At 40.6% G+C, this 21058-nt stretch overlaps 1 protein-coding gene across 5 annotated transcripts in view; it reads right to left on the reverse strand.

Annotated features, from left to right (window-relative positions):
- Rheb (Ras homolog, mTORC1 binding) overlaps positions 1-20758 on the reverse strand; it is a 45469-nt gene extending 24711 nt beyond the window's left edge. For 2 of the 5 annotated variants that reach the window (XM_005326686.4, XM_078040852.1), the window contains exon 1: positions 20312-20758. In XM_005326686.4, coding sequence (XP_005326743.1) covers positions 20312-20363 — 52 coding nt within the window. In that variant the 5' untranslated portion in view covers positions 20364-20758. Of the gene's footprint in view, positions 1-690; positions 763-8260; positions 8418-8817; positions 8979-20311 lie in introns of those variants that run through there. The other 3 variants (XM_078040851.1, XM_040291241.2, XM_021727283.2) reach the window with 3 other exon arrangements.
- Positions 20759-21058: the final 300 nt, after the last annotated feature.

A 21058-nucleotide genomic window follows, 5' to 3' on the forward strand; every position in this document is an offset into this window, starting at 1 on the left:
TAAAAGCAGGATCTGCTGGGAGACAGCTAGAAAATCAAGAAAATCGGCAGACCCATTGACTCCTGCTGCAGTCAGAATGAATTCTCATCTCTGACCACAACCTGCCAGTTCTGGCTGCCTCTCTGGCCCCTGAACCCCCCAGGCTCCAGTCACATCCCTGGTGTTTCTGCCAAGTTCCTACTACCTTAGCCTCTTTATTCTAGCTACCATCCTTCCAGATCTGATGGTATGACTCATTTTTGTCACTCTGGTCTGTGCTCCAACATCAGTTCTACAGAGAAGGCCACCTGACTTAAGATAGCACCTAGCCCCTAACAGTCTCTTATCTATCCTGTTTCACTACTTCTTACTACTTCAGGTTAGCTGAAACTGTCCTCTTATTTGTTCACTAAGACCAGTGTACTACCTGACACATGTAGACACTCATTTCTAAATCAACGAATGAGATTAAAGGTCAGACCCCAGTCTTCGATTCAGATACTACAAAAGATCTTAACTTGATATAAATATAAAACAGTTCATAGAGACGAAGGAACAATAACTAGTATTCATTGGCATCCAATCATGGGTCTGTCTACCATATAGGGATGCAACAGTAGTTTAGAAACTCCATCAATTTCAACTAGATTGTGTTCAAAAGAAATCATGCTGTATGGGGCTGCTATTGTAGCTCAGTGGTAAAGCACTTGCCTAGCATGTGTGAAGCACTGGGTTCGATCCTCAGCACCACATAAAAATAAAAAGTACTGTGTCCATCTACAACTGAAAAAAAAAAAAGAAATCATGCTAGCCCACAAAATGTAACAATTATTTTAAGTAGTGAACAGAGAGAAAAAAACCTTGTCAGTGAAACTGAAAAGGGAGTTAAAAAAATTCTTATTTATGTATATCTAATATTATTACCTGAAGAAAAAAAACCTTTAATTTTATGTAGGTATGAGACACTATATGTACATCTTACAAATGAAAAGAAGGAAGAAAGCAAAATTTACCCTAAGATAAAGGTCCAAATTACAAAGAAAAAAGGAAAGAGGATAAAGAGAGTCCTGTAATGTTTCTAAAAGTAGGACTGAATTAAAAGTAGTAGAAGAGCTGAACATGATGGTACATGCCTGCAATCCCAGCTACTGGGGAGACTGAGGCAGGAGAATCACAAATTTGAAACTACTCTGAGAAATTTAGCAAGACTGTCTCAAAAAACAAAAAGGGCTAAGGATGTAGCTCACTGGTAGAACACCCCAAGGTTCAATTCCTAGTACTGCAATCAATCATTCAGTCAACAAATAAAACAAAAGAAAGGGATCGTATATGATATATAAGATCCCCAAAGGTGGGAAACTAGCAGAAACCCTGGAGGGGACTTTCTCTGCACTGGCCTCTATACTGGCCCTAGAAAAAATTACTAGGAAGGGTGAAGGAGGGGGTGAACGGCCTCTAGAACTACCATATGAAATGCAGAAAGCCACATTTAAGCAAAATACATCCAAGTTACATACATTAAACAAGATAGCATAAGAGATGGGCTGGGCACAACAAAGTGAAAAAATGGATAAATAAAAGGGCTTGACTATATTTAAAAGATACAATATTGTTACACAGAGTTCCCTATTTTTATTATAAAGGGAATAAATTGTTTGACAGACAATATTAACATTTAACTTGAAAAACATAAGTAATCATTCTGGCAAAAACAAAATCCTGACTGGTGTCTGTCTTGAGTTGGGATACCAGAGTTGGCATAAACTGGATCTCTCAATCAGACAGCCCCTGGGAGGACATTAGCATAAGTGGGACTGAAGAGAAAAGATGATTTTCCCTTGGACTCTCCTCCTAAGGGAGATGATTAATTATTGAGACTTTAAAAATGGACACAAAAGCTCTATTTGCTGACATGACATAGCTATTTTACCCCATTTTCATTAAAGGGGGGATTATTAGAGAACTAGTATTTGAATCTTTATAAGTCAGCATTGAATATTAATCTTTGTAAGCAAATCCCCCTACTTATTTTCAAGTGTTCTCAGCTCTGGCTACCAAATTTTCTGGCTTTAGGGGATGTCTCTGAGGAAACAGTTCAGCGACTGCAGTCCAGCTCTGTGTGCAGCTTGCAGGCAGCTACTAAAAGGCCAATACTGATCTATAGCCAATTATGTTCTTCATTGTGATCATTTTTTAAAAGCCTCCCTCATACTTTCACGCATTAACTTGGCTTTTGTCCTTAAAAACCCCAGGTTCTGAAATACCAACTATTTCCTAAAGATGACTTGGTGCTTAGAAGGCTTATAAATCTGTACAACTGAAGATGAATCCCAAACTCCAGATCAACTCTTGGGAGAAAAGAGTTACATGACAAGAATCCAAGAGAGATCTGAAAACAGAAAAGCAGCACATGATCAGGTGTAAGCATATCTGCACAGTAACAGATATAAATCACTCATTTCCTAACACATGTTACCAAAAGGTTTTAAAAGAATACATCCCAATCCCAACAAACAATTTCCACATACTCTTCCTCCAAACTAAAAAACACCAAATATACAAACCATAAAAAAATCATTTAAATTAGGCCTGGTGATGTACACCTGTAATCCCAGTTACTCTGAAGGCTGAGGCAGGAGAATCCCAAATTCAAGGTCAGCCTAGGCAACTTAGCCAGATCCTGTGTCAAAATAAAATCAAAAGGGCTGAAGATGTAGCTCTGTGGTAGAGTGCTTGGTTCAACGCCTCATTTCTCAAAAATACCAAAAACCAATACAAAAGCCAAAAGTAAAACACTCTTCTAAACTTTTAACAGGTAAAAATGGCAAAGATAAAAAACTGGCAAGACAAAAACAGTACCCTGCAAGGTTTTTTTACCCAATATTTTCGCTATAGAGGGTGTGCCTTTAAGGTTGTTAGCTGATACTTATACTTTGTGATTACTGAGAAACAGGTACTGTTTTACACAACTACTCTAATAGTTTTCAGATTAATTTTGAACTTGTTTTCATGTGTTCTGAAAAAAGAAAAACTAATTGTACTATCTGTCCTACCCCCACCCTCCACTATTCTCTAGAACAGTTTACATATTACTAGTTCACTGGGATGATGGAGAATAGGTTTTCTGTCTACTAATTAGTCTCTCAAGTTTCATATACTGATTTTCAGGACTGCCCTCTTCTTCCCTAGTTCTTCTTCAGTATTTATTTATTTGCTATAAGGGATTGAACCCAGGGCCTCCAGGCATGCTAGGCAAGTGGCTCTGCCACTGACCTACAGCCCCAGTCCCTAGTCCAAATTCTTAACATTATTTCAAGGAATTTTGATGTTCATGCTAGTACACTCTTGAACAACTTAGCCTCAAAGCCCAGTGGTCTTGCCACCAGTATGATCTCCATGCCACTTCAGTAGCCTACCTCCTGAGTACCCAGTGCTGACCAATCGACAGACCCAAGTACTCTGGCAGTGAATCCAGACCACCTCTGAAGCAGTGTTTCTTCACCACTGGATCATGAGATCAACTTAATGAGCCATGACAAGAACACTGGGTTGTAAGTAAAGGTGTCATGAAATTTGTCTTTGTTATACACATTTATGACTGAGTAACAATGTAAATGCATTTCTTACTGGGTTGCAGTCAGAAAGCTTAGAAATATGCTACAGTAAACCATGATCCTACCAATTCCTTAGGTTTCACTTCCTTCTGTATGTAGCTTAAACTCCAAGATAAATCATTTCCCATTACCCTCTTGTCAAAAGCCTCCAATTTCCTTTTTCTGAGCCTTCTGTGATCTTAATCTACTCGAATGCTATTGCCTAATTGTTGGAAAAATCCCCCGCACCTGTGTGGGCTGGTGACCCTTAACAAGTCAGGTCTTCCCCTCTCCACCCAATCTCCATAGGCTCCTCTATGGGTGACTCCTTTTCCTCCTACACTAGCAGTTCTATATGTTTAAGTGTGGGCAGAGAGGACGGCCCAGCATTAGCTCAGGGTACTTGTTATAAATGCAAACTATTAAATCTACTTAAACCTCCAGGATGGAAAGCTCTAGGTAAAGAATACAAACAAGCCCCAGAGGTGAAGTTTGAGAACTACTGCCCTTGGGCAACAAGTTCAACTATTACAATCAGTGGCCTCAGCCTCCAGGGTGTTCCCTAATCCTCCAGTTCAGACCAGGAGCTCAGATCATGAGCATTTAAAGAATACATAATAGGGGCCAGCCAGTATTAAGACACAGCCATGATTAAAAGATACATACAGGAGGCACTCTCTACTCCAAATCCTCTTATCCACCCAGTCTTCGTGCACATCAGACTCTGAATGGAGCCTGAAACCTGTGATGCAGGCCTGGCTGTTATTAATCATCACTGACTCCAAGAAATAGGCTGGCACCAGTGCTTACCTTAGCTCTTCTATCTCTTTTCTCTACCTGCTCCCTCCTGGTGTCCTCTAAACCTTTTCATAAAATAGTTCAGCAGTCTCATTATGGAATAATTCCATTCCAGGTAGCTTGTTATAACCCTGCCTCTGAAATATATATTAAAGCCAAGGGTTTGCACTAATTTGTGCTCCCTTATGCTGTATGGTCGGAGAAAGATCTCAATAGGTGCTGTTGCAATTGGGTGCTGCATGCTTGACCCTGAAGATGAGTGCAGCCTATAGAAAATCATCTTAGCCACTTACAACTCCATCCCACCAATCCAAGTTAAATACACCCATGGGGGTGCAAGTACATAGTATGTGTCCTACAGGAAACTGGCTACAATACTTGACAATAGTATGTAGATTCTAGTTTGAGGAGTCTTGAACAATAGGTCAAATAAATAGAGGTTCAAACTCTGGAAGCAATTAAGGAAAAGAACCAGCTCTCTAACTTTACAAAGGAACTCAGACATCAATGAAACCTGCAGGAAAACAACTGAAAGAACACAACTGATTTAAAGAATCAACTAGAAAACTACTGGCCAGAGGCAAGCTGTGACTTCTGGATATTTATCTCCATAGAGTTAAATTATGACATTTCCAGAGAAGAGGAATTTGGTTTATTCACCTTTCCAATTCCCTGGAGCTAAATGAGTTAAGCATTCACTTGACCTTCTCATTTCTTTAGATGAAGGCAGAACTGCTTTTGTAAAACAAGATCAGCTCCCCAATATGTCTTTCTTCCGTTTCTACCTCCTACAAGCTCTAATTTTTATAATTCCAAGCTTGGTAACATTTCATTCCATTCTGATACCCGAAGACATTCATAAAACTCAATTATTTTTAAAGCAGCTATTATGTGCCAGCAGGCACAATTTCAGGTACTGGAATACAGTGAACAGATGAAACCCCTTCCTAGGTACAAAAAAAAAAAAAAGATAATCAGGAGAAACACACTCAAAGTAAGTGCAATAAATGGGAGAAAATCTGGATATCTATTTCCTGTAACCAAGAGGATACAGCTTCAGCAGTTACCATGGTTTTTTAAACTAATGAATAAATGTAGCTAAGCAATAATGATCACCAGCAATTATCAACACCATAAGGAGAGAAATACTCAGATTTTATGTGCCTTCTGATGGAAACACAGACCACCACTCTGCAATCAGTGGGGTGAAGGGAGAAACTATCCAAACCTGATCAAACTGCTGTATCTAATTACCAATTTACAGCAAACAAATGAACATGCTAAGTATATATGGGGATACAGTAGCCAAACCTGGACCCGGGTAATACTTTAGGACGCCCCCTCCCCCACAAATCAGAATTTCTAGAGATGGACCTATGCTTCAGTATTTAAATCTTTAAAAATCCATCCAGTGATTCCCATCTGCAGCCAATTTTGAAAACCAGTATTCTAAAGCAGTGTTGCCAACATTAATGCAAAGAGTTCAGTGCAGATTCATAGCTCTGAAGTGAGGTGTGGGTTTTCTCTTTGTCTCTGGACCACACTTGGAGAGGCAAAGCTCTGGAGAGTTTAGAACACTGAATCTCAAACTTGGCTGCCCCAGGAATCACTTAGAATTTCCAAAACTACTGTCTGGATCTCACATCCACTGATTTTGATCCAACTGGTACAGGGTGTGGGGTCAGGCACTGAGTCTTTTAAAAGCTCCTTCCCCCAGATGATTCTAATATTCCACACCATCTCAAAGTCAACATCATCAAGGAAGACAGAAAAGGAAGGATGGAAAGAACCTGTTTTTGAGTTGACTGTCCACTCAATCAACCTCTAGTCTTCTATCCATCCATTCTGTATAACCAGAATGACTTAATTTGCAGTCAAAACCATCCTGATTACAATATTAACTGTATGAAAATAGAACTGAAAAAAAGTATAATATCTCCTTAGGAGAATCATTCAACTTACTTATCTTCTAGATCATAATTTTGTATTCCACAGTGATAAGCACCTTCAGCCACTTCTACTTTATGGAACTTTACCTACATCACTCTGACTCTACACCCACTCTTGACAGTCCAGAAGTAAAATTCCTCCATGAACTTTTACTTCTCTAAAAGACACAGGCAATCAGTGCTGCCTTCTAATAATTGGTTTAAGTGATCATCATAGGAAGATTCTAGAGCCAGAAATCTAAGAAAGCAGCTGAACAAGTATGGAACCATGTTTTTTCTTTTCTTTTTTTTTTTTTCTTGGTGCTGGGGATCAAACTCAGGGCCTTGTGAATGTTAGGCAAGCACTTTAAGAATGAGCTATATCCCCAGCCCTTTTCTGAGACAGGGTCTTTTCAGTTGCTTAGGCTGGCCTTGAACTTGTGATCCTCCAGCCTCCACCTCCCAAGGAGCTACAATTACAGGTGTGAGCCACCATTTATCACGCATTCTGGTAAAGACAAAATTACAGGGTTGGGGTAGGGGTGCAGCTCAAGGGTAAAGAGCTTGCCTATGCTGTGTGAGTCCCTGAGTTCCATTCCTAGCACTGTAAATAAAACAAAATCCACAATTACAAGGATGAAAAACAAAAAGTGGGGAGGGACAACTAGAAAGAGGCACAGATCATCTTTAGGGTTCTATTCGAACTACTTTCTTTCGGAACTATTCCATATCCAGATTGTAGTCACACAACTTTGTCAAAACTCGCTGAAAGAGAATAAATTTTCTATATGTAAATTACCTTGAGTTTCAGAAAATCTTCACAAAAATCTGAAATTAATCATAAACCCACTTCAAAACCATAAACTTCTAGAGGAAAACTTCTGAGAAAATCTTTATGATCCTTAGGTAGGCAAAGATTCCACACATGATACAAAATAAATAAATCATAAGCAAAATATTTACAATATACATTTCTGAAAAGAACTTTTACTCAGAATATGTAACAAGAAACAATTCTTACAGAATATGAAGAATACTATATCCAAAGACATATACAAATGCTTGTGACAACTTTATTCTTCAATAATTAAGTACAGGAAACAACCAATAGGTGGATGGAAAAACAAATGAAGGTACAACTATACAATGTAATACTACCCACAGTACAACAAAAACTTACCACATTATTCAATTTGTGAAATTTCAGAACAAATAAAACTAATCCACTGGGATGGAAAGGAGATCAGTACTTGCCTGGGAGAGAGGTGTGAGGGACTAATTTAAAAGGGTGCAAATTTCTGAGATGATGCAGATGTTCTGTTTGATTGGGATAGAGGTTACACAGGGGAATTTAACATCTAACTCTACACTTATAATTTACATATAAGTATCCATTCTAACTCAATATTAACTTGATTTAGGAAAAAAAAACAAGCACGGGGAAAGTGGAAACAAGACATTTACATTTTTTTTTACTATGCAGGTGAGGATGGTGACTACTATCTTAACTTTCCAGTGTTCTTGAACTATTTCCTCATAGTAAAATGGAGGTTATATAGGACCTACGTTCTAGAAATATTGTACATAGTAAATGAAAATACATGTAGAATACCTAGGATGTATTTCTGTGCTCAATAAGTGCCAAGTGCTCAATAAGTGCCATCATTATTACTACTAATAATAATCCCCCATAAGACAGATATAAGCTTAGTGAAAAAGTGTTTTCATAACTACATCTATCATTAATTTGAAACTACAGATGATTTATAGTAACTACTTTAGTTAAAATCTCAAAATAACATGATAAAAATATCATTAAATACAAGCACACATAGGTCCCCCTCAAGCAGTAAATTGCTATTTCAGCTATCCACTGCTACATTTCAAACCAGCACAAAGCTTAGTCAATGAGAGCAACAATTGCACTGTTCACTTGCTAGTGTTTCTATAGCCAAGACTCACTTGTTCTGAGTCTCACTTGGGTCATTCTTCTGGGCTCCTTGGGCTGGGCAGCTGAAGGGGGACCTCTGGCATGTTACTTGAGGCTCCCAAGAATATAAAAGCTGAGGCTGTTAACTTCTTTAGGCTGAAAGCCTGGAACTAATACATAGTCTTCTCTACTGTGTTCTACAGGCTCAGGGCAGAAACATCAAGGCTGTACGAGGTATAAGGAGGAAATCAATAAAACAGACTGGGTTTCAAACAGCAGGGAAGACTGCAGAATCACTTGTGGTTATAAACAGACTAGAACTTATTGCTGTAAGGGCTAGAAAAACAATGGATTATAAAAAGATTTCCTTTTTAACAATGTGTTCCTCGTATGGTGATTACTTGCTTTACAATTAATATGTACCCACTTTAGGATAAAAAATGTAATTCTGTCAGTGGTAAGACTGAGGGGAAGAAGTAACTGTGTATATATGAAGATCACTAAGGAAGTGTGCTCTTAAGAGAGCATAGCTACCTGAGCATTATAATTTTAACAGGATGTTTATCATGACTCTAATGTTAACACCTACCCTGTGGCCAGCACATGGTCAGATGAGGGCACCTGGTACAGACAACCCCATCTTCAACATTTCACACAAGGCACTATTTTAGAGTCTGCAAAGCATTTTCACATAATTATCTCACTTGATCCTATGAATTAAGCAGGATTGACATCATCTTGCTCTTTCTCACACTCATTTCCCAATTTTAGATGCTGGTAGAGAAAAAAATGAGGGGAAAAAATTAAGGTGCAATTATTATGACAAAGACATGGCAGAATAACTAAGTAAAGGTGGCTCATAAAATTATTACTCACTCATTCAAACATGTATTGTGTATCTACTACTGCCAAGTACTACGTTACCAAAAAATATTCCATTGAGGAAAGTAAGAAACAAGTTTATGTATATTTTAACATGAATGAGTTACATAAGTGAAGAATTTTATTAATTGTCAGGAATATTAATCTAAAAAAGAGTGCTGCCTAACAAGCCGAGAAAACTACATGTTTTAATATTTTAAACATGTTTTAAATAGAATATTAATACTGTATGATGACTTAGAGGTAAAGGCAGTTATAAGACAAGGGAATAGATGATGACAAAGAATGAGTTTTCCTAGATTTGGGCCAAAACTGGGGAGGTAGGCTAGAAGTGGTATTGAGGGTAGGAAATAGAGAAAAGCAGAAAGAAAATCTCAAAACACAATCTTTAACATATTAAAAGAGCATGAAATTTAACATTCTCAAACTGCTAATAACAAAATAGGAGATTTTAAAAAAGTATATTCACCAGACAGCATGAATGGTCAAAATATTCAAATTTATGAAGATAATTTCTTCAAAAGTCCTTAAAAATCTGCACCGACCTTACCTCCCAACACCAGTTAACTTCTCACTACACATGTGCAGTCCAATTCTAGCCTGGAGCCACACCTGGACAGTTAGCACATGAAATGTAGCTAGTCCTGAGATGTGTCACTGTGTAAAATATGCAAGAGACTAAGGATTTAATATGAAGATATGTAAAAGTATCAATTACATGTTGAAATGACAGTATTTTGGACATCCTGGGCTAAGTTAAATATATTAGTTTCACCTGTTTATGTCAATGTGGGCACTAGAAAACCTAGTAACATGTGGCTTACATTCTATTTCTATTGGAAAATGGTGCTCTATGCCACAGGCTTAAAGAAACAGGAACATCCTATTTGTATAAACTCAGATGTTATAAATGTTAGCTAAAAGTCATAAATTTAGCTCTAGAATGACCTCCACAGAGGTCTAAAAAATTGAAGGTCGTCTCATTTTGTGTACAGTGCAATTTTTTTAGGATACCGCACATCCAGAGACTTGGCTAGATTAAGGAAGCAGTTTATTACTATAAATGTATTCACACATCTGTGCAATACAATTATGCAGAACTAAAGATCTAGAGATGGAGCTGAAAGAGGAATGACGAAAACATCCTGCTGCTAGACAGGGCCCCTCAGACACCCTGCCTGGCTGAATGGACTGTGTGTGTGCGCGCGTGCACTTGTGCAAGTGCATTCCACCACCCACCTGGGTCCTGCAACTTCATTTCTCTCTGAGGTGACAGGGAAACAACTTGCAGTGAGAGGATGCTGCATCATACCCTTGGGTGATATGAGGATCCAGGACCAGCAAACCCCCTAAACCATAGCTGGAGGCAGCCTTGTTTCTAGAACCACAGGAACTATGCAGGCCATTGCTAAGGCCTTGCTGGAGAGAAAGCAAGGTAGGTGTGGGGATCTGACAGTCGCCTAAGTCAATCTGTTCCATCCCCTAAACCTGGTCCTATTCTATTTTAGCCAATGGCAACATTTCCCTCTTGCACTAGAAATCAGAAGGTTATCCTTAACAGCTCCCATATCACAAAGACTTCTTGCCCATTCTAATGAAATCTCAAATGTGTGTCCCTCCCAACCACAGAAGTCTACAACATCTTAGTTGGTCTTCCCATTTCCACTCTCTTCTCACTTCCCAGAGCACAGGAGGCATCTTTTGGAGGATGTAAGGCAGGATCAGAAACTACAGATCAGGAGCCAAATTTGGCCCTGAGCCTGTTGTGTTTTTATACAGTCCATGAGCCAACTATGTCCTCCCACCCTGCCAGCCCCTTTCTTCATCTTTAAATGGTTGGGTAAAAAAAAAAAAAAAAAAAAAAAAAAAAAAAAAAAAAAAAAAATCAATGGTATTTCATAACATGTGAAGAAAATCAGATGAAAGTTCCAACATTACATCTATGCATAAAGTTTACTGGCACTCAGCTACAGTCACTCAATGCACTGTCTATGACTGCTTTCATGCTACAAAGGCAAAGGTGAGTAATTGCAGCAGAGGCCACTTGTCCAGCAAAGCTTGAAATATTTACTTTTGGGCATTTTGCAGAAAAAGTCTGCCAATTGCGGGTATAGATCATTATCTTATTTGTTGCTTAAAATCCTTCAGTGACTTCTCACTGTTTCTAGAAAAAAGTATGAAAATTTTAATAGAATCTATAAAGTTATTCTTCACAGACAGGTGGCACACAGTTAAGTCCAGACTTCCTTGCCACTCCTTGCCCCTGTCTGCAATTCACTGGTGGAGCCAAAAGTACCTTTTCTTTGGAGACAATCCCCCACCTCCATTCCCATCCACAGGTATGTTAGCTATCCCTCTCTCAAGCACTTACCCCAATTGCATATCAATAATTTTTGTAGCAACCAGCTAAAGTGTGCCAACTCTTAAGCCAGGCACAGCATTACCTGTAATCCTAGCTACTCAGGAAGCTTAGACATAAGGATCACAAGTTCAAGGCCAGCTTGGAATAAATTAGGCATGGTGGTTCAAGCCCGTAATTTTAATGACTCAGGAGGCTGAAGCAGGAGGATCACAAGCTCTGAGGCCACCCTCAGCAACTTAGGGAAATCCTATAATTTTATATATAAAAGGAGGGGTTAGTACTATAGCTCAGTGGTAAAGCACCCCTCAGTCCAAACCCGGTTGCACTTAAAAAAAAAAAAAAAAAAAAAAGTTCCAGTTCTAGAGTGACTGCTGGTTTCAGATAGTGGTTTTATCACTTAGTAAACTTTTCACCCTGAGCAAGTCACTTAACTTTTTTTGTGTAGCCCCCCCCCCATTTCCTTTTCTGCAAAATAAGCACAGTAACTGCACCTACCTCAAAGTTTAAGGGCTATTAAGAAAGTTAATTAGTACATGGATGGCACTTTAGATAGTGCTCCATATTAATCAATGGCTTAAAAAAAAACAATTACTGTTAGTATCATCATAATCACTGTTTCCTGTGCCCCCCCCCTCACTAGATTGAAGAAGCTCCATGAAGCAAGGATCATCACTGACCTAGTCTTAGAGACTAAGTCCTTACTGTGTACTTGGTACATGGTACAGACTTAATTTATGCAAGCATTTAACTCACACATATTTGAATGACATTTAACACTTTCTTAACATACACATTCTTCAATCAATAGTTCTGGTGACTCAATCTTTTGGGGGAACTGAAATAGTTTTGAATAGTTGATAAAAGCCCTGAACTCTTCTTCAGAAAATAATTTCAAGGATTGCTCAGCAGATCCAAGGGAAGAGCCTTCACTCTAGGTTGGCAAGTGACACCCAGCACTGAGAAGAATGTTCTACATGTGGTTCAGTATGGCTGAACTGATTCACAATGAAAACACAACCTGCTAAAATCCCTGGAATATCAGGCCAGGTCTCTCAACTTGGATGCACAATGAAACTTTTTTGTGTGTGAAATGTAAACACAAGAATTTACGGTTGCATCTTGAATTTTGTGGGCTGTCTTTCTCCAGAAGCAAATGTAAGGATGCTCTGGTCCAAAATCTCTGCACAGTTTTTATATTCAGGGCCAGGTATTCCTGCCCCTGTTGTATGTAGGGTCACATGAGCCAGGGCGTAAGTTCCCTTCATCACACTCGGGTGTTTCCCAGCAAAGAAATGGAAATTCCACTTCTACTCACACTATGAAGGCTGCCATCCCAGGTGAACCTTTGCCATTTGTTTATTTCAGTCACTCATACGAATCATAACTGACAAAGAGAACCTGAATTTCAAAATATCCTTTTAAAAATATCAAATGTAATTTAGATTTTAAAACCAGACACATACATACATACATGCAAGACATAAAAGCCTGAAAAAAGCATTTTCATTATATAAAATTCATGTAGGACAGTACTGTATAATACTTAGTGAATGTAAAACCTCTTGTAACTGCTTTAGAAGTGACATTACTTTTTAAAAAAATATTTTTTAGTTGTTGATGTACTTTTATTTATATTTATTTACTTATATGTGGTGCTAAGGATCGAACCAGGTGCCTCACACATGGTAGGCAAGTTCTCTGCCATTGAACCACAACCCCAGTGGTTTTTGTATTCTTAAGTAATCGTGCTTTATCAGAGCTGTTTAAAAAAAAAAAATTGGGGGGGGGTATTGGAGATTGAACCTAGAGGTGCTTAACCAGAGAGCCACACCCCCAGCCCTTTTTGTATTCTATTTAGAGACCAGGTCTAACTGAGTTAAGTTTAGGGACTCCCAAAGTTGATGAGGCTGGCTTTGAACTTGTGATCCTCCTACCTCAGCCTCCCCAACCACTGGGGCATGCACCAAAATGCCTGGCTTCAGAACTGTCTTTAAGGTTACTCTAGAATATTTTCTCTTTGGATAATGATCAAGAAGCTACTAAAAAAAAATGGTGCCAAGTATCACAACAATATCCAAACAGAACTTTGCTGTTTTCTTTTATCTTTCCCCCCCCTTTTTAGTGAAGTGTGCTGGATATCTCTACAATTTTGTTCAGAACCTGGAAATGCTGCTGCTGCGACTGATGTATAACACACTGCTATTATTGGTCCTTTAATATAGATATAAAATTTGAATTTTTTATACTCCAGCTGTGCTGTCAACTTTGGAAAAAGTATCTCAGCTTACTGAATTTAGTTGGCATCGTCAGCTTACTGTATTTAGTTGGCATCGTATAGAAATTAATAGTCATACTGGTTTAGAAATGTTAAACTTAATTTTTTCTGTTTGTGCAGGGATAACACACAAACAGAAAGGCAAGGTCTTATCCACATGGGTTTGATTACAGAAAATAATAAAATATTCTCTAAATAATGAAAAAAACCTATTAACTGTAAAGACCAGTATTTGCATCTCATGTTCACAAATAATTTATTATTCCATCCTGTAGTTAACATTCAGCTCTTCATCTTACAAAAAAAGCAGAATTACATATCTGTAAAAGTATCAATTTGTTTCAAAGAGCCTGGAGGAGTCTTTCTGTAAACAAGCACAACAAAAAGAGAAATGTTGGCAGGAGACCCAACCATAAAGACGAAAACGAAGTATGCACATACAGGAGTTAATTTCATCAATCCCCTTAAATCACCCTTCTCTGACTTTTCTGCAGGGCAAAGCAGGGCAAATTACAAAGGTTTCTAGAGCTTCCAGTCTAAAACTAATTTATGTTTAAAATTACAATGTCCTACAGGGAACTCTTATTATAAGCCAATATACATTTAAGAATATTAAAATAGTACTCTAGGACCTTCATGTTTGAGATATTTATGATAAAATTACCCAGCAATTTACGGCCAGTTAGCAGTTTGATATTCTATGAGGCAAGGCACAGTGGCACATGCCTGTAATCTCAGAATTAGGCAGGAGAATTCTAAAGTAGATGCCAGTCTAGGCAGCTCAGCAAGACTCTGCCTTTAAAACAAAACAAAACATGACATTCTCTGAGAATACTAGATCAACTGTTCAGATTTAATTTGGTACTTCATAAATAAACTAGAACTAAGAATAACCGTTCTTTCAAGTGTGATCACTAAAGATTTCATAATGCTTTCACTTGCACAATCATGTCCAAGTTCAGTTCTGACTTATTAAATAAATACAATTCACTCACAGACAATATTAAAGCTATTCACTTGTTATTTTGGACCTCAAACTAAGAAAACCAGTGTGCATTTCATAACAAAAATTTTACACTATTAGATTATAGGACCTGGTATGATACCATCTTGGCAATTTTATTAAATCTTTGAAGCCACACTATTACTGGTTCCAAAGAAGACAACTCAAACTAAAAGTGAACCACAATCAGAAGCCATGTTAACAGGCACACAGATATCCTAATTTTCCCAACCATTTTTGTAACGCATTGCTTACTACCCAATAAACAGTTTCCCAAAGTCCCAGCAAAGCACTGCGTAATGCATCTCCTGACTACCTTTCCAATTTCATTTCCTACTCCCACCTCATTATGTTCTTGCCACCCCTGTACTTCCTTTCACTCTCAATCATGCCAAGTTCTTTCCTGCCTCACCAGCCTGGGCTCTTACAAGAGCCAATCCCAGCAGAATCCTCCAAGATAGAGTTATCCACATCTCATTCAACAGCACTTAGGATGCAGCTGCAATCAATTAACTTAGTACAACAGTAATAGTAAGATCTTGGAATAACACAATTTTCAAAAGGGTGGTCTGTGAACGCCCAGAGGTCCAAACTGAGATATCTATCTGCTTTTTATATTATGTTCACAGTTGTACTAGCAGTGCAAATGCAATGGTGGTAAAACTGCTAGAGTGGTACCCTTTAGCATGAACTAAGACAGTGGCTACAACTAAATGGTAAATCATTTTATTCTTCACTACTACATAGAGAAGGGGGGAAAAGTCCATTTTCACCTAAAAATGCCCTTTAGAATGCAGTAAAAATAATTTAAGTTAATTGAATCTTGATCCTTAGGTGTGTGTCTTTTTAATATTCTGCTTGACAAAACGGGATGTACAAATAAAGTACCTCTGCTACATACTTAAGTATAAGAGTTATGACCAACAAAAAGCACTTGGGCAACTGCTTGAGAAGTGGTCTGCACTAGCCACTTTTTATCAGGGCATACTTTTTTTTTTTTTACTTCCAAGAACGACAAAAACTATATATCAAATTAGCAGATATTTTTCTGAGAATTAAATGAAGTTGTAAATTGAAGGAAAATTCAAATCTCAAGATAATAAGAATTTTTGAAAGTTTTTAACAATATCCCAATACTTTTTGAGATTGGTGGCAATACTAGCAAATGTAATTTTAAAATATATGTATACAAAAATTAACCAACTGGGGCTAGGGTTCAGTGGTAGAGCACTTGCCTACCATGTGTGATACACTGGGTTTGATCATCAGCATGACACAAATAAATAAAGATATTGTGTCCATCTATAACTAAAAAAAGTCATTTAAAAAAAAAGGAGAAAAATTTTTAAAAATAAAATTAACCAACAGGGGATAAAGATCTATATAATAGTGAACAAGTGCCAACTAAAGCATGATGTTACAAAATCAAACAAGGATAGAAGATTCATTCAAAGTGTAAAGCAGTGCAATGGAGTTTAATATAACAGAGCATGACAAAATTCATCCATATGATTTCAGACTGTACACAACAACTAACCTTCAATAGACTCTCATGTATGAAGTTTTGGTGAATATCAAAGAATATCTACAGTTATCTGAAAAAGCTAATGCTTGTCCCTTTTCCAACTACACATGATGTGCAAGGCTGGATTTTCATCTTATAAATCATTAAAATAACATTGTAATGCAATAGTGAGGAGTAGATGTGAGAATTCACTGTTTTTTTAAAGCCAGTCATTAAAAGATTCTTTCAAAACCATAAAACACCTTATCAAAATCCCAGTTGCTTTTCTGGCACGTATGACAAGTTGGTCTTAAAATTCATGTGGAAATGAATGGGACTAGAATAGCCAAAACCTGGGGGGGGGGGGGGATTTCCATGTCCCTATTTCAAAACTGACTATGGTACTAAGTACTTGTGTGGTTCTGATATAAGGCCAAACATGAGATCAATGGAATGGGAGATTCCTTAAATAAGAGCTTAAATTTATGGGTCACTTGATTTTCCACAAGGTAATGAAATACAGACACATACTACAAAATTGATGAAACTAAATGTGAAAGACACAAGTCACAAAAGGCCACATATATGATTACATTTCTATGAAATGTTCAGAATAAGCAAACCTATAGAAACAAAGTGTATCAGTGGTTGCCAGGAGTTGAGGGGAGGAAAACAGGGGGGAGTGACTGCTAACTAGTGGGGTGATAAAAGTTATATATGGAAAGATGCAACAAACATTAACATTAAAATAACATTCGGCACTGGAAAAGTCATAACCGCAAATGTGAGCTGATTATTCCTTGTACAGAATAACAAATGAGACTAAAAAAAAAAAAAAAAAAAGTAATTACAAACCTCAATAAGAATTGGCCACTACAGGACCACCCCAACCCACAAGCACCCATCTGAATGTTATTAAGCAGCGGTATATATCATTTCACACAATGGTAGATTTTATACATGAAAAATGTTTTTTACCTTTCAATTTTTTCCAAAGACTATGTCAGAAAAAGACAAGATAATTAAAAATAGTCCAAAAACAATCTGTGTTCTACTACAAAATATCTAATGACATCTTTCTCTGTGAAATATTCAAATTCTACCTGAAACATTGCCACACAGTGATAATGTGAGCAGTTTTGATGAATTGCCTTTTGTCAAACCACACAGTTGTTTCACTTTCTTATAATCTTTCACATTCCTGTGATCCCATCCTCCCAATTAACCACATAAGAGGCTTATACATGACAAATAAGCTTTTAATTAGGGTCTAATAGTAAACCAGATTACCAAAGCTCTCTGTGTAAGATTCCAATACAAGATGTACCAGATTGAAAATAGTTTGCCTGATGATACAATTTTAACTTAATTTAGTTACCTCAGATTATGAGATTGCTCAGCTGTATTAGAAACAATGGACTATGAAGAAGCTGGCACATGTGCTCACTACCAAAACACCATAAAGCACTTCCCTGAAAGCCAGACTGAATTATAGGCGACGTGTCCTTAAATGTTTTAGCATTGTTAATAACAGGAAAATTACTTCAATAGAAAAAAAGTTACCCAAGAATTATATTTTCTGTATTATCAATGTTGTCAAAAATACACACAAAACTTAAACTCAAGCAGTAAAACAATCATGGCATTTCAGTTTTAACTTCAGAAGGACTTTTAAAATAGTTTGTGGTATGACCAAGTTACAATGATAACTATTCAAATCAAGAAAATTTAATCAATAGAACATTGTAAGGAAGGTGTGATTTCTAGATGAGCCTATTACTGTGCTTTCTTGATAGTCAACACAACAGCTTAGCATCACAACCTAGAAACACATATACTAAAATTTCTCCACTGTGGCACCATTTGTAAGCTCCAAGAAGTCTTAATACAAAAAACTCCCAAGAGTGGCTAGTACATGGAATCATGCTAACAAAAGACCAACCTTACCTCCCCCCAAAAGGAACCCACAAACCATAAAATATTCTGGTTCATAACAAAGGTAAACAACTTTATAATCAAATGCAAGACTGGAAATAACTTAATCCTCCAAAATATCTTTTAATCACTACATTTGAAAATAAATATGGAGAAAACTAAGTAAGTTGTACAATGTGACATATCAAGGACAGAGAAAAAAGGGCGTAAAAGTTATTGTGTATGCCACTGCAGGTTAAATTAGCACAGCATTTAACAAAGAGCAGTTGAAATATTAATGAAGAAAAGCCTTAGGGGTAGCAGGTCACACCTGGTTGGAGGATGCTAACTAAAAGGAAGATACAACAATGAATTTCTATTGGACATTAGGAAATTCTTTAGCAAAAGAGTGACAAAACACTTAGACTTTGCTCATTAAAGACTGCAATCATCAATCATATCCCCCCCTAAGGCCCTCCTCCAGTTTGGGATATGAACCCAGGGCCATCTGCATGCAGGCAAGCCCGGTACCCTCGATCCACATCCCCAGCCTTTTTATGAGGAAAGGTCTACCTAAGTCGACTCTCTAGGACCTCTGCATCAGCTTCCTGAGTCACTGGGATTACAGGAATGCACTACCACACTTCAAATAATTTAAAAAGTCAGGATCTTTAGGACATACAGGAGCTACTTATCTTCCATTAGTTGTTACTATCTGATGAGGGCAAGTTCTCTCAAGAGTCAGCCCATGTCATGATCCCACTCTACAAAACGCAGGGGAAGAAATTCAGAGAACAGAAGAGCAACAGCATGGTGACTCAGGCTGCCAAGAGGGCTGGATCCAGGGTTCCACACGGGTCCTGGGGAAGTAGCCTGTCAGTAACTTTAAAAGCCTCAATTCGATGCACGGTTTTGGCTACAGCTGTTCGGCTTCCCCATAATACACCTGCGATCTGGCACCGCACAACACAAGGACTGCCCCTAGGACTCCTGGCGCGTTCAGCCTTTGATCCCCCGCCACGCTTCCCGCAGCACTTTAGGGCGACGGTAAAAGGATGAGTAAGCACGCTGTAGCTGATCTCGGTCAAAGAGCACAGACCCTGGCACCCGCGGTGGAAAGTGGGACTGAGGAAGCGAAGCGAGCGGGGAGTCTGTCCAGCGGCCACAGGCAGTTACAGACGTCCCTGTGGCAGTTATTGGCACCTCGTTCCGCAATCGCTCGGGACTCAGCCCCTCGCCCTCGCCACCCCTGCCCCTGTGGTCCGGTGCACAGCCGAGTCACTTGCTAGGATCGGCACCGAAAAGACGAACCCAACTTCCCCGGCTGCTGGCGGTCGAACCCGCTACTCCCCGGGAGCACGGTCGGGCCTCCACTCCGCGCACTCAGAGCGGACACCGGGAGCTCGCCCGGCCCACTGCCCGGCCGGGCCCGGCCCTGCGCGGCAAAAGGCCACCACCGGCCGGGACCACTTTCCGACATCTGTCAAACGCTCCGGAACCGAAGAGGACAAAGACCTGTGAATTGCCGAGCAGCCTGACAACTATCTGACCTTATTTCTTCCCTAAGAAAAATAGGGCAGCGCGGGATCCGGGCGCCTTTCCTCGCCCTCCCTCCTGGGCAGTCACCCAGGGGGCTCCGCACGGGTCCCGCGTGGGGAGCCGGCCCTGGGCGCCCGGCCCGCCAGACACCCGGGTTCCCGGGAAAGGCCGAACCGGCCGCGGACGGAGGCACCCCGGTGCCGTCTCCTTTGTTAAGACCCCACCGACTCGCGGCCGGGGAGGGGCGAGGGAAGGCTGCACCGCCGCCAGAGCGAGCGGCCAGGCGGGGACAGGTGCGGCGGCGCTCCGGGAGCGCGGCGGCGGCTCCGAGGCGTCCGGCGGCTCCGAGGCGTCCCGCGCCTCCGCCGCCGCCCCCGCAGCCCTCGCCCCGGCGGCCGCCGCCCGGGCTGCCGCCACCTCCGCTCAAAATGGTGGTTACGAAACGCGCGGCGCCCGCCCGCCACATGGCCGCGCCGGCCCCAAACTTCGCAGGCCGGGCCGCGTCCCGGCGCCCAGGCAAGGCCGTGGCGCCGGCGCCGACCCTGGCCCTGACCGTGGCCCCGGCCCGGCGGCGCAAGGAGGCCGCGAGGCGCCCACCACTCACCCACAGACCGGTAGCCCAGGATCGCGATCTTCCGGGACTTGGACTGCGGCATCTTGGCGGCCTCCTCAGCCCCGGCCCAACCACATCAACCTCGACGATGGCGGCTCCTGCTGCTGCGATCGGCGGCGGCAGCGCCAGAAGAGAGCGGCATACAGAGCTGGGGCGGCGGCGGGCGCGGCTGCCTCCTGCTCTCTCGCTCGCGCCCAACCGCCCGGAACCGACCGCGCGACGGTGCCCCTCCCCCCACAACACGCCCACGTGACCCCGCGCGGCGGTCCGCTCTCGGCCCGCGTCAACGCCGCGCCCCTCCCGCCGCCGCGGCCGCCGTCTCCGCCCGCCGAAACGCTCGGGGGGTGCGTCGGAGCGACGTTTTACTTTAAAGGGAAAAAAAGGGAACGCAGAGATGCCCCGGAAAAGTCACGACTAAAAGTCGCTGCGTCACGACCCTCCCACCTTCTTCCGCCGCTTTTTAATTACGCCAGTTCTCCCCGAGCGGTGATTGGACAGCTCCTGTCTGCCCGCGCGATGACGCGACGGAAACTCCGTTTCCCATTGGGGGCAGCCAGCAGGCGGAGTAGGGGGCGGGGCTGCTTGCCTTGGAGTTAAAAATACACCCAGGCTGCGAAAGCAGTGCTGGGCTTTTGCGCGGTTTGACGGCTTCGAACTACCACTGGGTGGGGGCGGGCGGCTGAGGGGAGGGGGAAAGAGAAGGTATCTTTCCGGTGATTGGCTGAAGTGGGGAGCGGG

The sequence above is a fragment of the Ictidomys tridecemlineatus genome, chromosome 2 (assembly GCF_052094955.1).
Source record: "Ictidomys tridecemlineatus isolate mIctTri1 chromosome 2, mIctTri1.hap1, whole genome shotgun sequence".
NCBI lineage: Eukaryota > Metazoa > Chordata > Mammalia > Rodentia > Sciuridae > Ictidomys > Ictidomys tridecemlineatus.